Below are 18,084 nucleotides of genomic sequence, written 5' to 3'. Positions count from 1 at the left end.
AACCCCTCAGCTTTTCTTCAGTCTTCTCCACATGCTCTAAGCACTTCTTGGTGTAAAAGAAATGCTTAAAGAAGTGGCAAATTATCTAGAATTCTCCCCCCTCTTTAACCAAAAAAAGTAAAATCCAAGCCCTCCATGACAGAAAGCATCTTTTACGAGGGGTGTGTGTGGAATTCCCACTATTCACAATACTGTAAAAGAATCAAAAACGTTCACAGCATTTTAACAGACGAGTGAAAATGTCCTGGCTTTCATTCAACTGCAATGTTAGTGGGAGTGGAGAGAAGCCTCCCCCACAGCTGCAGGAGAAAACTGTGGGACTCAGGCTGGAAAAGTAGCAGGGGGAGGAAGTGGACGCTGTTAAATATAAAACTTACCAGACGACAATTGGATCGTGAGAATGTTATCTGGTTCAACAGGAGAGTGAAAACAAATAGGTATTTCAAGATGAAGGTCACTAGCAAGGTAAATAACTTCAAAATAGCAGGAAGTGACCACAGAAACATGCCAAGCTGATGGCAACAAACAGAGCTCTCCCCAACAGCAGAGGACAGCAGAAGCCATGAATTTTGGTGTCACCTCTGTGCAGTGCCACCACCCTTCATCCACCTGTGTGGTACTGCACCCACCTGCCGCAACCCTGGCCACGGTAAGACACAAGACTGAAAAGACCTGCACAGGACAACATTTAACATGACCCAGTGTTTATTGACTCCTGCCACATATATTTTCTTTTAGTAGTAACAGGAAAACAAAATGTGATGTATGGTAAAATACTATTAGGGGTTTCTATATCAATCTGATGCAAAGTGCCAGCATTGTTGACCAGCATACAACCTGACAAGAGAAGATGTAGTTATAACTCACTCTCAGATATCTGCTGGGAGTACATCACAGTTAAAGTAGAACTAGTTATTTGCCTGCAAATAGATACATTTTCTTCTAGATGCAAGTGGTGTTAGAGCCAGCTGTTTTGCAACAACAACAAATATATATAATATATTCCAACATTTTAAAAAATGCAGTAGGAAAGGACTAAAGCTGTTGAAAGAGAGAAGAAAAAAAAGAGTGCATCTTTTTAGACACTACTTTGCAGAGGCCATTCGTCATAGAATCAGAAGTAATCTAGAGAAAATAAGATTTATTAGACGCTACTTTGCTCAAAAGGCCAGTAGTTACAGGTTTAAGAATAACAATACTCTTGATTTTCAGTACTGTCTCCTGGCCTTTTTCCTCCCTGCACAATAAAAACCACCTTTTGGAAATTGTGGCTTGGTGGCTCTGTATATTTTTCCAATGCAATTGCATTTGGAAAGGCAACTGTATTTCTTAAAGAGCCACAAAAAACTTTCATGACACACACATGTGGCATGTAACGTCTTCACAGATATGAATGATGAAGGCACATTACCTGAAGGTTGAAAAAACAAACCAACAAAATTCTGGAGGATTAAAAATTAAATGCCTTAGAGAAAACACTCATTTTCACAACTGGATGATAAGCGCTGTTTAGCCATAGATGTTTCAAACAGTCTGACATGAAGACAAAACACAAGGAAAGGAAAGAGACGCCTTGAAATGCCTTCCCTACTGCAGCAGCCTGCTTCCTCCACAGTTCTTCAGACAATTTCATTCTTGCAGAGCAGTTTGCAACAATTCCAGAGACAGGCAAGAGAAATCTGTGGATTCCTACAACACCCCACCTACCCGCCCCCCGCCCCCCCCCAGTTAAACTACAACATCTTCAAGGAGATCATCCCGCTGATCTGGAAACGGGGTAAAGGTCTGGAACAGAAGACTGAGGAATTGGTTTCAAAATCCTGAGCCCTCAACTTTTTGTACTTAATTGCATGTGTTAATAAAGAAAAAGACAATGTTCTCTGCCACAGAATAACTGCTCTCTCCTCTATCCAGATCAGGAAGATATTGGCTAAAAATGAAAATTTGTACTTTATTTACAATAAATGCACCTATACTGCTCCATGCTCCATCCGCCACATGCGTGTTGCTGACCACTGCTGAAGCCAGGTGGTAGCAATAGTGGTAACTGAAGTACCTTTCTTTTTCAACCTTTATATAAAGCCTTTTCCCTCCCACCCCATCATTTTTCCACTGTTCTAGGTTCCAGTGAGATGTGTACTAACATCTCTTTCTAGTGCATTTTTTTTAAGGTTACAGTTTCTAAAGGCAAAGCAAGACTTGCTCTGCTCTGTTTTAGCTGTCTTTGCCCCCTTTGCAATCAGTAGGAGTTTCAAATTTACATGCCATTATCAACTTTGCATAGCAGTACAATAGGTTGGGATCCTCCCCCCCTTTTTAAATAATAATTCTGTGGCCCTCTTTTTTTCAACACCTCCTATCTTTCAAAGGGTTACCTCTCACTCTCAGGGAAGAGCCCTCTTTCTCCTCCCACATGAACATTGCAGAATGAGAATTTCAAGTTATCATTAAGTTTCCTTCAAGTCTATGTTGTGCTACTTAGAAGCAAGTGTAGTGGAATAATGTTTTTCCTAACATTAAAGGACGTTTATCAGATTATTCGTCTTTTTCTAGTCTTGAGTTATAAGAATATTTGTCACGCGTGTTCCCCCATATTCTTCTCTTAAGGTGCACAGTGGTCAGGCTGAACAAAGTCCAGCCCATAAGACCATAGCTGGGAGAAGCTTCCATCTCTGGGAGAAGCCGGAGAGAACGAGGGGTTTCTTAGCACTACTGTATTTACATTCAGAATTCAAGGACAGCCTGAAGGATGCCCAGCCTTTTTTTTTTTTTAAGAGGCAGAGCTGCTTAAAAAAATACTCCATTTCTATTACCAGTTTTTATGTCATGATAGTTATTTCTTTTCTGTCCTATACAGCTGTTACCCTTCTGTCACTGATGTTTAATAGTTGCCATTGCAAGCTACCGTTTCATTCCCTAGCTCAGGTGCAACAGAGCTGGCCCGCAGACCCATCACTAGCACAACAGCCTGGCACAGCGTGGGGAACTGGTGCAGGGGCCAGCGGTTCAGACAGACCACCTTCACCACTGCGGCAGGTGGCACGGGAAAATATGGGACACTAAAGAGGGCATCTATTTTGAACATCTAGTAGGGTCTGACATACACACTGACAACATGAGACAAAAGTGAATGTAAGTGAGTGTATTAGGTTGAGAACAATTAGTGTGAGTGGTAAATACATCCACCACCAGCTCTCAGCTTCATTAAGAGCTATTCTGAACTGCATAGTAAGTGCTGGTTGTAGAAGCTTAGGCAGATTGGAGATAGATCACCAGTTACTCATTGAGTCTAATAAATTTTAAAAAATAATGGAGAAAAAAAAAAATGTGCTTTGCCATTTGAATAACTCTGATCTCACGGCTTGAGCACAGCAGAAGTAGTTACCTGGTGTAACATATCAATTGAAACGGAATCGCTGTTTCATTCAAATTACATACGCATGCAAAGTTAAACAAATGTGTTAACTAAGGATAAGCAGCATAGAAATCAAGTCTAAGTTACCCATTATCTATCATACATTTGTCAGACTGCCAGACCTATCTTTTCCTTTCAGATTCATATCTGTGTCATGCAAAACATAGCAGATGGAGAAGTCAGGAAAATAACACTTAACTCTACATATCATTGGCCCTTAGTGCCAATGCATTGTGTGCCATCAGCCTTCCAAGTTTACCAAACTTTTTGGGGAAAACAGCTGCTTTACCAAACCATGGAAATAGAAAAAACCCACCCCGCTCAGAACAGAAAGGAAACAGTTTTACAAAGTTGTGGACAGATACGTAACTACTTCCCCCTCAGTCCTGGGACAGAAAGGGCAGCACAACTGCACAGCTAGAACTTGACTCTTGAAAAGCAAACAAAATCCAGGAAATGCGACAACTGTAGACAGAAATCTGTTTGGAAAGTCACGCTGTCGAAGAGCTGAGCCAATGTTCTGCGCAGCAAAGTGATGAACAGTACATCGACAGGCCCATGCAGGACTGACCATAAGATGACACTCTACAAAAACCCAGTTTAATTTCACATTTCCAATAACTCTCCTTGCCCATTAGCAGTTAGTCACAGATTCTAAACTTGTAAAGCTCCTTTCCATTGAGCTAGATTTTTTTCCCCCAAATAAAGTGCAAATAAGACTCGGGTTTTTACCACTAGTTCCAATGATCGCTATCTTGGTTACAAGAGTGATCAAAAGCCAGTTGGCTAAGCCACTACCACTAGGCTTAGTGATACTCTTTTTTTTTTAACCCTGGTTACTTTTTCCAGCAAAAGGCAAATAGAAAACAAGTGTTCCTTCTGCCAGATGCAGGCATGACAGGAGGCTGCCTTAAGTACCATCAATATAAGATGCACATGCTAGACACAACCAGTGCGTTCCTGTGCATAACGAGAATTTGCCCTTGTTCGCTGGAAATGGAAGTCATCTTTGGGGTCTTATTTCCTCACAAAGAGTTCAGGAACAGTTGATTAGTCTTCATTAAGAGGTGCTTCTCTCTTCCTTGCATCTACACCAAAAAGATGAAAAAAGGAGAGGCAGTTAACCCAGAGGGTTCTAGCAGCATTCACCTGAAAACTCAGAATAAAGTTGGTTTGTTTTCAATGGACAGCACTTTCCATTTCAGACTCATTATATGAATTCACTACATGGACTGAAACGCTGTATGAATCCACAGCATATTAATGAGATAGTCATACTAAGGTTTTGTACATTTGCCCTGTTGAAACTGAAGATGAGTCTCATGCAGTATTTAAGCAGCCCAATAAACTTCCAGACTCCAGATCTGTGATACTTTTCTCCCCACTCTTGGCCCCTTGCTCATGATCCCCTTTAAGGGTGAAGCCAGTATTTGCTTTGCATACCAGCTACACAGATGACAACAGTCTGTTCTGAAAAGCATTTGACTAATTACAACTTTGCTGGTCCCCAGCTGCATAACACACACTTTCAAAAAGACGAATGCTCTCCACACTGTATTTTAAGGAACTGCCTGAGGCAGTCCCTGAAGACCAGATCTTAAACTGCTCCAGAGAGCAAACCTTTGAGCATGGCCCCAGGCAGGGTGTTGGAGCACATCTGGACAACTCAGTCCATTACTCATATGCCATTACTACAGCAGCAGGCAGTGTGGCTGCCCTTAGGAAAGCTGGGGTCACCTCTTTCCAGGCTTCTGCAGAAGTGTCTCTGGGCTGACTTTCAGCTATCTGTGAGACCCAGCTGAATGTAGGTAGCTCTTGAAGTGCACTGTGATCACAGCTACTCTAGCAACGGCCTGCCAAGAGATGCGCTTCTATATATTTCTAAACTTAGTTTCTTTCCAACTCATAAACTATACATTCCAAGTTCAGTATGAATATCTCCACTCAAATCACTTGTAAATTAAAGACAAATCCCTTTTGCATTACTGCAGGCCCCAGCTGCCCTTCATTAATAAAGAAGACAGGCCCTATTCATCCAGAACGTTTAGAGAACATGATTATCACAGAATCATTAAGGTTGGAAAAGACCTTTAAGATCATCAAGTCCAATCATCAACCCAACACCAGCCACCAACCCAACACCACCATGCCCACTAAACCATGTCCCGAAGTGCCACGTCTACATGTTTTTTTGAACGCCTCCAGTGATGGTGACTCCACCACCTCCCTGAACAGCCTGTTCCAATACTTCACCACCCTCTCAGTAAAGAAATTTTTCCTAATATCCAGCCTAAACCTCCCCTGGCGCAACTTGAGGCCATTTCCTCTTGTTCTATCACTAGTTACATGGGAGAAGAGGCCAACACCCACCTCACCACAACCCCTTTGTGCAAGTCTCATGACTTTGTGCTAAACAAAGTTTGGAGGAAACAAAATATACTTCCCAAACAACAAAAGAAGAGCTTAGAGACTCCCAGTGACTGGAGCAGCCACCTGGGGTGGGACAAAAACTCAGCAGCCATTTGGGAGAGAAATGAGGAACCACCTCTCCTGTGTTCCCCATCATGCTCATCAGGGATACTGAGGCCAGGCCTGAATCATCTTCTGTCACAACTTCGCCACTTCACATAAAATAACTGACTAGCGATTAGAGATGAAAAAGCTTTCTAAAAATGAATGTCATACCCATCTAGCTACAGAGTTATTCCCAGTCTGTCTCTGACTTCGGACATATCAAAATGCATTAAATTCTTTCTGGTAAACACTTATGAAAGAATCATACCAGTTAAGTTCCTGAACTTTTTTTTGGCTTCTGCTCTTTCTTCGGCATCAAAATACCACACAGTCATGGCATATCTACAAAAGAAAGAAATTTTGTGGGTTTTTCAACTTTTGCTATTAAAATAGAGCCCTGGAGTTTTATGCTCATGGAGAAAGCAAAAAACAAAACTGGACTAGTAGATAAAAAATAGGATGCAAATGGCACATCTTTATAGACAAATATAGACAGCATTTTAAATGTTTATTTTATCAAGTAAGATAGAAATATAGGTGAGAATTTCTGCTTGGAGGCACAAAAGAGTGCACAGCCCTGGCAACAGAGGGCAAACGTAGCTTACAGACCTTTGCATGTTCTTCTGTTCTGGGATGCCTGTAGGCAGCTTGGGGGTTGCCCTGTGTCACATCAGCTTTTCATAGCCTGTTGACAGATGGTAGCCCCAAGAATCCCTATAGTGTTATGAGGGCAAAAGTATAACCCAGCATCTCCCAGCTAAATAGCTATGCCTGGCTTGAAAGATTTCTCCTGTCAATGGTAAAAGGGCTTTTTTTCCATCACACAAGGAATCTTAATCAAGCTTGTTCTTCCTCATTTGATGAGAGAATTCCCACATAAAATCCACTCAAAATCTAGCTATCGATTTTTTTATGCACATGTGTATTTAAACAAACACATGATGGCCATAATTTTAGATACAAATATTGGTAGAAGACATGCTTTGCTTTTTCCTGGCCAAATAGCAATACCAAATATGCTATTTACCTGGTGGCATAAGAAGGCTGGACTTCATGTGGGTTCCTTCGATCTGACCAAAAAAAGAGTAATCGGTCAAAAATTGGCTCAACGTCTGCTACATAGGACTTTCCTTCTGGGAATATCCGAAGAATTCCACCATGCAGCTGAAAGAAAAGGAAAGGTTGCTTGTTACACATATAAACACCCACAAACTTATGCAAACAATGACTTATTTCTCCCTCCTCAGCACTCAACAAATGGGGAATAAACATCTAATGATAACCAAGACAGCTACATGACAATACTGGAAAACCATACGCTGAATCTCTTGGCCACCTTGATTTTCCCAAACAGTTTGTAATGTTTCAGCATAAACATCTGGCTCAAGTAAACGAACCAAGATAAAGACAACAATGGTCCTGTAACAAACACTGGGAAACTTCTGAGCTCCCATTCACATCTCTAGAACCAGTGAATACCACAAGGCAGGTAAGGGTGCTCCACCTCACCAGTCTGAGATCAGCCTCTCCTCCCAGCAATTGCTATATAATGCTTATGGTATTTCAGAGCCTGCATCTGATCATATAGGCATTAACTTTTACACCCTGGGAAGAGCGAAGTCTGTTCTATTGGTGCGTTTGTAATAAACTTCTCATAAATGCATTATATCTCCCAGCCAGTCTTTGTCCTACTTATGACATAGCCGTTTCTCTACCATTTCTCTACCATACATCATTTCTCTCTTTCCATGTGCCACGAGTTTCAGGGAAAAAGTCTGGTGATCTGCACGCACTGTAGAAACTTCAAAAGCTGCAGGTGAACTCTGCCTCCTCCCTGCTGCTGTTAGAGGGCTCTTTGGAGGCTTTTACACTGCACCACAGAGTGCAGGGAAGATGCTGTCAACCCAGCACTGACCTGACTTAGTACCTCCACGTAGCATGCAAACCTCAGTAAGAAACTATTGGGTCAGGTTTAAGGGAACATGGCTGCTTTCAAAGGCCAGCATAGTTATATTGCATCTCCTCCAGCATACATTTGCATAAAATTACCATCACACCTATGTAACACTCTCCGCCAGTGTCCTGGATTTCAGTGAGCTTTCTTAGTGTCCGCTTGGGTGCTTCCTCACTATTAGAATGAGAGTGCAGGGCACAAAATAAATTGGATATTTGCATCTCCTCCCACATCTCCTCCTTCATTTTATTACATTGAGACGTTTCACTGTCATACTGTCTGTAAAGGAATGTGTTTTTCTCCAACAGTGCATTTTTCAGTGTCTAAATCTGAACTCGCTTTTGGGGGTTCATAGTATTTACGTGTGCTTAAAGAGCATCCACCTAAAGTGGCCAAGACAGGTTAGAGAGACAAAAAACATCAGACAATTCTCAACAGGTAATCCACATGAATGGTTTGTGCCACATTATGACAACAGAAGCGTAAAGAGACATCCGGCGATTTTACAAACCCTTATTTTGTTTCTAACTTAAAGGAACAGTAAATTCAAGGCTGACTTTATTGCCTTATAGGAATACAGGCAGAAACAAGAGCACCGCCCTGTCAAGAGACCCACTGGTGGAGTCAAAGGTGGACAGGATAAACCAAGCCATGTGTTCATTCCTCTTACTAAGCCCCATCACTTCATAAGGAAGAAAACCACAAAGGCAACTGCCTGAAGATCTTCTGCAGGTCAGCCTGAAGGAACAGAATCAAGAATGCTAAGTCCCAAATTTGGGCTGTCGTTTTATTCTGCTCCCAAAATCCACTTATTCCTTAGTGGATTATGTTTTTCTTTCTAGTGCTTCATTGCTTTTTCCTCTAAAAAAAGCATAAGAGACAGCAGCCCAGTGCTTAGAAGCTTTATTCTATAGCAACAAAACTGTATGTGTGTGGGATGGGAGAGAATGATAAGGAAACAGTTCAGATTCTTACTTCCAAAGGGTTGCCATAAACAGCAAGAGAATAAAATGTGGAGATGAAGAATGGACCAGCTGTTCAGAAGTTCACCAGAGTTCGCAGAAGCAACTGACAGCACCAAAGCTCTGTTTCTAAAGTATTTTTTCCTTCATGTTCTGCCTCAACCCTGTGGCTCACTCACCTTGGAGTCCCAGTTCTTATTTAGGTAATAAATACAGGTGATGCAGCGCCCATCGCCATTTGGATTGTCCACATGACGAACATACCCAGTTCCATTTCCAGGATAGCAAGCAACCATAGCCTGGAAGAAAGACAGAGATTGTAAAAAAATAAATTCTACAAGACCCCAACCTTCAGTTTTTCTTTGCTAAGCATCCTCCCACCACCAGTTTGGCTTGGCATTTTTCAGATGATCAATCCAAAACCTACAGACACCACCAGAAGGTATCTATCTTTGCACAAGCTTCTTTCACTGGGTGAGTTGCCCCGGAAATAAATACCCTTCATATTTCACAATATATACAGTAAAATAGGAGAAAAACCTGAATTAAACTAAAACACTGGTACGTATGGTACAAGCTTATTGTCCTCTACAAGCTACGTGACTTTGAGGCAGTTTCAGCTAAAGTTTGCATGGGTTTCTAAAGCTGAGCAGTCATTGCAAAACTGATTTGCCACTCATAATGAAAGTAGAAAGCGATCCCAGGATGTCGTGCCTTGCTATCATCATCCTCCTCTATTCATTCCTTCCACTCCCTGTCATACACATCCCTATGGTCCAACACAAAGTGAGGGTCTTCAGGAGGTGTGGGTAAAAGTCCATAGAGCAAAGTCTGCAAAAATCTGCAACTCTTTTGTGCTGTGTTTGCACAGGGCAGTGCATGTTTGGACTGAGCCACAGAACTAACCAAACAGCTTTCAGAAGCATACTTCTCTCTTTGATCATCTCCAGACTTGCTGATACAATCACTTAATTCACCGTTTGTTTAAATTTCACTTTGAATGATGAGATAAGCCTAACATGAAGTACTCCAAACCACACAACAGTCAACAGGTCCTAAAAGGGTTTTTACAGCAAAAACATATTAAACTTGAGTTGACACCATTAGCAGCCTAAGCAGGATGCAGGGAAGAGCAGGTGAGACTACTGGTACCACATCTTTGTCTCAGAGTCACTTCTTCACTATTGGGACTACTTGGTAGTGACACCAGTCACCTTCCATGGAGTTTACTCCACTAAAGCTGTGGCAATAGAAGTCTTTTTCCCAATCCTCTGACATCTCCTTTCATTGCTTGCCAGTATTAGCAGCAAGAGCAATAGGAGATGATGGGCTAAGTTCTGTTGGAAAACTGCACATAGTATCCAGATGTGGTCTCCCCAGGGCTGAGGAGAGGGCAATAATCACTCCCCTCAGTCTAACAGCTCTGCTCCTGTGAATACTGCCCTGGATGCTGTTGTGCAGGGAGCACACTGCAGGCTCATGTTCAGCTCACTGCCCACCAAGACCATTAGGGTCCCCAAGCTCCCCTGGGGAGCAGAGCTGCTCCCCAGCCTGGCAGCCCCCAGCCTGTACTGCTGCAAGGGGCTCTTCCTTCCCAGGGGCAGGACTTCGCATTTGTCCATGTTTAATTTCATAAAGGTGCCATTGGCCTGCTTCTCCAGCCCATCTTGGTCCCTTTAGGTGGCACCCCTGCCCTCGAGTGCATCAACTGGTCCCCCTCAGTTTGGCATCATCTCCACACTTGATGAGAGTGCACTCTGCCATCTGCTCTGGGTTACTGATAAAAGTGATTACAGGTCAGGTCCCGTGATAGACCCCTGTGGTGCTCCATTTGTTACCAGCCTCTAGGTATAATACGACTGATTAACCACCACCTCGAAGCTCAACCATCCAACCAGTTTTTTACCCACCTTGTTTTCCATCCATCCAAACCATAACATCTGAACTCTGGATACAAGAGTATTGTACATGCTTATCCCACAGAATGAGGATGTGATTGTGCACCATTTGCATGACCTGCCCCTAATAATCTGCCAAGCACAGTTGACAGCATTGAAGATTGACAGTATAGGCTTTACCAAGGACAATTGAAATTTTTATCTAGGAACCCCAGAGGTCTTGTTTTCTGCTTCCTAGCACATGCTAAAGCCATGCTGTCCTCACGGAACACATGACCAGCTGCAGTATAGCACATGCTGCTTTAATCACAAAGGTAATTTTACTGTGCCAACAAACGCCAGCACAGAAGTTACTGCCAGCCAGAGCAGAGGATCCCTTGGACCCTCTGCTACCAAGAATGAAAGTCTACTCACAGGAATCAGCCAGGTAGGATGGGTATACACATACAGCTGTGAAATACTGCTCTGCATTTCAAGTCATGTATGAACTGACTTTCCTTCCTCCTCACAAGCACCAGCAAATGGTACCTGCAGGCAGCAGCAAGTCACCAGAGCCCGCTCCTCGCCCCAACACCTCAGACCACAGCTGCTTTGTGGCTGTTGGCCCACCGGGGCAGGAGATCATGCTGAACAAGAGCGAGTACCTTTAATTCCCAGTTATAAGCCCTCTTCCATCATGCCTGGCAGCTGGCTAGATGCCTTGCTGTAGGTCCTGTCTGCTCTGTTGTCATTCTGCTGTTACAAACGGCTCCGCAGCTGAACTTACATTTCTCTATCAGCCTGACAAGAGCAGTAAGGGCCAGTCTACAGCCTAGCACTGGCAACAGGCCGGGCTTAGGGTACAAGCCTGGTGGAAACCACGAGCCAGATGTAACTGCAACATAGGAATGGTCCAAGGGAGCTGTACGTAGGAATGGTCCAAGGGAGCTGTACCCTCACCAGGGAGGATGCATAACCCCCTCATGCATTCCCCTGTCCCAGCTGCTAGCACAGCAGCTCACGCAGGTGCGCCCTTCGCCCATCCCATGCACAACGAGCTGGATTAGGTTGAACAATCAAAATAGTAACCCTTTGCTAAACCTGATTCTCGTACGCTGGGGAACATGACCCCAGGAGCTGACAGAGCAGAGGAGAGGGGGCAGCAATGCCAGCAGACGGGCAGGGAGCGGGGCTGTGCCGGGAGAGCGGGGTGCTCATCTCTGCCGCAGCACAGCTGCTGCCGAGAGGATGTGCGCCCACACCACACCGCCAGCACGAGGCCTGGCTCAGCAGAGCTCTGCTAATCCTACCAGAGGGATGATGCACGGTGGGAATAAAACTTCGTTGACTGGTAATACCTCGGTTTTAAGTAGTCGATGTACAACACAAAATTATGGAGGCCTTAAGGAAGTCTCTCTTTGGAGAGCAGACATTACTCCAAGATTACTGAACTGCCTAAAAATCTATCCAATACTACTACTATTTTTTAATGCCACAACCAAAAAGCTGCTGAAGAATAATAGACTGCAGGCCAGATCCTTAAAGGGATTTAGCTGCTTTACTTACTACCGAAATCTGGGCAGAAGGCCAGAGTTGTCTCCGGCCTCCCCCACGTAATATGTCCTCTTAGCAGAACATGTGCTTTGACTCTGAGACATCGATGCATTATTTATTTATTTACAGTGTACACCTTTTGTAACCGCAACGCACAGAGTCCCTTGGGCTGAAAAAGTAGAACAATTCCCACAGAATCCAAAAGCACTGGCCACACTCTAGCTTAACTTTAAGAAAAAAAAGTTTTCTAGTAGCAGCAGCAAAGGGAGAAAAGCAGAAGTGAAATATCCGTTTTCCTGGCATGGCGAATATTTGAATGAAACCTTAAACAATGAAGGGAAATCATTCTGGTCCTCCTAGAGCCTGTTGAAACAATATCAGGCTTTATCAGAGCGCTGGCTGGAGCAGCTCCAGAGCAGATCAAGCTGGCCTCAGCAGGGATTCCAGCTGTTAGCACTACTTTTGGATTCATTCAAAGCAAACAAGAAACAGGAGATGATATGCGTGACCCAGACTTAATTTAGGTAATTGGTGAACACTGGTATTTGCCAGTTTAATGCACAGACTAGCTACAAAAGCCAGAAGCTGGCTCACAATAATCAAACCATTTACCAGGTGAGCAAGTGGAGTGTCAGTAAAAAAACGTTTCCTATATTCATTCAGCTATTGTGTCCAGAAGAGCACACTCCGGTTTTGGAAGCATCTCCCATCATTAACCAACTCCAAACCTAAACTAACTATAGCAGGCAGTAATGAGCAGGAATGTACCTAACATTTTTTTTGCAATACAATCCATTACAATGGCTGTTAGTTGGCTTAACTTCCCAGTATAAGCACTCAGAGCAAATTTCAGCAACACCCCTCCCCCCCTTATTTTAAGTTAAAATAGACGAGTTTGTCTTAAACAACAGCAGAACAGTTAAAAATTCTGATATACAGATGCATGCCTTTGCAGTCACACACACCCCATACTTTGAAGACCAATGCTCTGGTGGTCTAGTTGACAGTCATAAATTAAAGCCTACAAAACTTGGAAAATGAAAAGCAAATCGTCAAGACTGCAGTTCCTGCACTGTCATTTTCAGGATGTTAGGTTTCCCAGGAGGGTGCAAATCAACCACCAGTTACACAAGCAGTAATTACCAGCTTTAGTAAGGAGCCAGGAATCATCAGGAAACTCCGCATTGCACAGAAGCTTGCAAAAATAAGTTATTCATAATTCAGTTTAAGTATTACACTCAAGTCAGCCAGAGAAATCTGCAAGTCAAACTGCAAGACACCAGCAAAATTTGGAGGCAGATGAAAACCAACAGTTCCATAGTGAGAATTTTCCCCTGCCTCCCAGTGCTTCTAGCAACGGGAAAAACAAATTCTTTTAGCTGATAGCCAGGACCGTGCTGTGAGGCATCATTCTGCTACATTTCATAAAATAAGCAGTGCTGGAGTGGACCGATATTTGGAACAAAACGCTTCAGAGAATACCTCAGCTAGAAGACGCTTGCAAGTGGCAACTAACACTGCTTAATAGGAAGCAGTGATGACAGCAGGTCAAAAGGAGATGCTCTCCGTGCCTGCTAGCACCAAGCCAGGGCCCCAGTGCACTCCTAGTGCAGACTAGGTGGTATTGTCACCCTATACTGATCCCGTATTTTCCTCTCAAAACTAGTATGACCTTTGCAACCAGCAGAGAAAATTCTGACCTGCGTAACTCTATCCTGCCAACACCAACTGCCCTTGCAGATTAAGCTAAAGACTCCATAATATGCTTTTCCATTTTCTGGACCAGATCTGTCCTGTATGTTGTTGAACAGCTGCTACTTTTGATCCCTAGCGTAGATCATCTCTGCGTATAGCTTGCACATCAAATAGTTAAATTCAGAAATTACTTGTAAAGTCTGATAGATGAAAGGTACTATATAGACAGAAAGCAATACTGATCTGTAATATCACTATGATGGTTGTCTAGAAAACCAAGGTATAAATAAGAATTAACAGTGCTATAACCACTGCAGCATTCAGATAAATTTTTATTTGGCCTCACACTTCCAAGTTTCCCACATTTCAGTCCAATATGTGGTTCTCAGTCCTGAACTTGAGAGCAAACAAAACTCACTTGACCAGACTTTAGGAAATGAGGACTACCAGGATTCACTTGATTTGATTTAGGCTTGAGTGCATAGACACGCATAGTCTGTAGAGCCAGAAAAGGAAAGGCACACAGCATGCTCTACATTAAAAGAACATGAGTAGTCTGACATTTCATGATCAAAGACAAGAGATTCTCAGTTGAGGCTTGTCTGACACACAGGCACAACGGGGTGTTTTTTAAGTACTTTCTTGTCGCACCCAATTGCGCCCAAGTGTTTTCTACTGTGTAGTTTATAATGGTTAAGTATAAAATATTCATGAACATTATTAAATATTAGTTTATTTGAATTTATGAAAGTTAAGGCACTCACTGCTATACTGAAGCATGAACTAGGAAAATTGGTCTAATTTAATACTCCGTAGAGATGGCAGGGAACAGAAGGAAGAAAATTATGTTAAAACACCAAAAAAATCAGAGACATTAGCTTCGTGCCTGTTGGAAAGGGAATCACCAATTCCAAGGGGGGGTGAAACCCTGCTCACTTCAGCCATGCAAAACATGAAAGGGGCTTCAGTGGCAGTACAGCATGAGAAACCAGTACCTCATTTCCTCACCCATAACTTGATTATCAGTCTTCAGTCAAACAGCTGTTGGATTTACAGGGCTAAACCTAGCCTCCTCTCAGGGATGGAGGAAAGGTTGTGTGAGGAAGGAGCCTGTTTTTAGAAATTAAGAAGCACTGGGGAAAGGGCTAGAATTTGGCAGGGCATGACACCTGCACCTTTTCACTTCAACTTCTATCTTCATAGGGAGGCCTAAACTGAAGCCATACAGAAGACACGTAAAAAGCAAAAAAGCCAACAGAAATAACAATAAAAATGCTGGGGCGGTTACCATCTTTCATGAAACAAAGCAGATCAAAGTCCTCCACAAACTCAGCTACATGCACAGTTTGCTGAAGACCTCCTTCATTAGCTTGCAGAAGTAGTCCTACGTGACGAAGGTACCTTGGATGCAGGTGACAAGTGTCTACTGAAGGGCCAAACAAGGCATGGCAACCAAGATATGAAAGGTTGATACGACCCTGTGCTGGCAGGTGACTCATCTCTGGAGCACTATATCTTGGACAGATTGACATGATCACAGCTACTTTTGCTCCTTGCTCTGGTATTACATCAGCAACCCTGAAAAGTCAAGAGGAAAGGAGAAGATATTTCTATGGCCAGGGACACAGCCACACAAGTGAAAACGCACCCACTCTCAAAATTTCTCATCTCAGGAACACAATGCTATTTTCACAATGCCCATCACCACCTCCCTTTTTTCTTGTTTTTTTTTTTTTCTTAATAGTACCTTCCTGTCGGGCAAGTACTTATAACCGTACAAAAATCCTGTTTCCATGAATAGCATTTTAGCCAGGTGGTCTGGTACTTGCTTTTCCCTGCATGTATGCGACCTTGATCATCAGATTCAGATCTTCCAGGAACTGGAAAGTTCATGTCTCCCTTTTTATTCTATTTTGGTCTTTCATATGCACCATTTTAGCTGGATTATTGTTTCCAGGCGCACTGAGACACATTTTGGAGATTTTTTTGAGGAACACCCTGAAAGTGGGAATTGTGGGAGACAGTAGTGTTCTCATCTGCAGGAAAAAGATGCAAATATACTGGTTTATCTTTGCTTAGCAACGAAAAAGCTATATTACCTGATATTATCCTAACTACCGTAAGACGGAAAACTCTTCCTCCTTACTAAATTTCTTTTGGAACTAAGGGTAGAAACAAAGAATTACCTATGAAAGCTCTGTTCATGGATTACATCCATGCCGCACAGCTGTTGATGACTAGCATGTTATCTAGTGGTAGCTCAAAAAGCCCCTAATAAGCTTTCAAATCTTACGGAATCTGTCTATAAGGAAGCTAGATCACAGACCGACGCTGCTTTAAAAATGAGCTCCCTATTAAATGAATCTGTGATGGGGCTTAGGAAGCTTTTCTAACGATTGGCAACAAAATTTAGCTCTTCATGGCCTGAAGAGTCCTATTAATGTGAAGGACAGCTTTGGCTCGTGACTATTTTTTTATTTCTTTTCTTAGCAGAACACCCACTTAGAGATAAATCTGGATGCCCTTCAAGTTCAAACTGGCTGCCAGGGCAATGCCGCTGTGAAGTGGGAAGGCATGGAACAGCCATGCCTCGTGTCGGTGGTAGCTGTCCACCACCGCCAAGAGAATAGGGAGCATTTGTGAACCAAGCCTTGGAGACAGTAGTGAGTTTTATTGAGCTGTCCCCGTTGCTGGATGTTCCCTGGGATCCTAAAGTGAAGGGGCAAATCAGGAAACAGCAAAAGGACCTGACCGAGGGAGTTCTCCAGGCTTTTGAGGAGAGAAATCGGACTTGTGGTTTCCTGGGCAAGAGTGTCCCAGGCATTCATCTTCCTTTGTAGGCTGTCTACATTGCATTTTTTTTTTAAGCCAAGTAAAATAATGCCTCTTGCTTTCAGACCACCACCCAAATTCTCTGTTCACCCTCTTGGCAGGGCTAGGGGAAAAAAACAAAAAACAACAGAATACTATTTAAGTTTAAGGAAAGAAATCTAAAATTGCCATAGGATCACAACTGTCCTTGCAGTGAGCGTCTTTGCCTCTTCTAACAATTAAAAGGATTAACCTCCTTTGTTGTATGTTTAATTATCTACATACTTCTACACGTATGTCAGTTAATGCTTTTCTCCAGTTCCCCAGTGCTCCTCTCTTGCATTCTGCAATGGTAAAATCAGGTAAGATTTTTATTCTACATCCTCCTCCGGCCTAAAGCTGCATTTTAGGTTGCGACGTTACTCCGTCGTCGTGCCTTGCATGCACACGGAGACAACACAGTTTCGGAGGAGATTGGCGCGCTGTGAAGAGCAGGCATACCATCACGGCAGGACCTGACATTTAAAAGGCTATTGCCAGTGAATTAGTTCAGTCAAGGATATTCAGATTAAGCCTCCAATTAGCAGCTGTAAACATGCGCAGTGCATGAACATATCAATAAAGGCTGTTTCAGTTTAGAAAGACCGCCCGCCCCTGCGCCGCCGAGCCCTGGCTTCAGGCCAGCGAGATGATGGCTTAACGACAGTGCTACGTGCGGAGCGTGAGGCGATCGGCGATCAAACGCAAACTTACTCCAGAGCACACTTCGCAGAGGCGCTGGGGAGGGAAGGGGGGAAACCCACGCTTGCAGCACACAGACGCTCAAGGCCCTCCTCTGTTCTGGTTCTTACTGGTCTCCCTCCCCCTCCTGCTGCACACACGCATGCAGGTACGCACACTTATCTCCCACACTTTTTAAAAAATACTGCGTTTAATTAAATTGTAGGATTATTTTTGCTTGTTCTTGAAGCCCTCTTTCATCACCCGGAAAGCTCTTCCACTCGCCTCCTCTCCCCCAAGAACCAAACCTGCACTAACGAGAAAGCCTCCCGAGCAATCAATGCAGACAGAGAAAGCGTCCCCTGTAATGAGTCCCAGGGGACACGGTGACAAGCGCCACCCCCACAGAAAAGCAAATTCGTAAGTAAGTGCAGGCTCATTAAGAAAATCTGTAAGGACCATCCCTGTACGTTCGGGTTCTCAGCGGGGAATGAAGGCATGGTAACCAGCAGACATCCTCTGCGGAATATCCTCCTCTGAGTGGTAGAAAGAGAATTTCACAGTTCCTTAAATATTCCAGCC

The 18,084-nt window shown here is 43.3% G+C and overlaps 1 protein-coding gene across 1 annotated transcript in view; it reads right to left on the bottom strand.

Annotated features, from left to right (window-relative positions):
* Nucleotides 1–1,748: 1,748 nt before the first annotated feature.
* The window catches only part of EGLN3 (egl-9 family hypoxia inducible factor 3), a 29,236-nt gene continuing 12,900 nt past the window's right edge, over nt 1,749–18,084 (bottom strand). Inside the window, exons 2-5 of the mRNA XM_059819414.1 lie at nt 9,025–9,144; nt 6,957–7,093; nt 6,198–6,271; nt 1,749–4,503 (exon numbers count right to left, since the gene is read on the bottom strand). Coding sequence (XP_059675397.1) covers nt 4,466–4,503; nt 6,198–6,271; nt 6,957–7,093; nt 9,025–9,144 — 369 coding nt within the window. The 3' untranslated portion in view covers nt 1,749–4,465. The remainder of the gene's footprint in view (nt 4,504–6,197; nt 6,272–6,956; nt 7,094–9,024; nt 9,145–18,084) is intronic.

This window comes from Gavia stellata, chromosome 7, assembly GCF_030936135.1.
Source record: "Gavia stellata isolate bGavSte3 chromosome 7, bGavSte3.hap2, whole genome shotgun sequence".
NCBI classification, from domain to species: Eukaryota; Metazoa; Chordata; class Aves; order Gaviiformes; family Gaviidae; genus Gavia; species Gavia stellata.
Note: the sequence above shows the minus strand (reverse complement) of the source record. Positions and strands in the feature narration are given on the sequence as shown.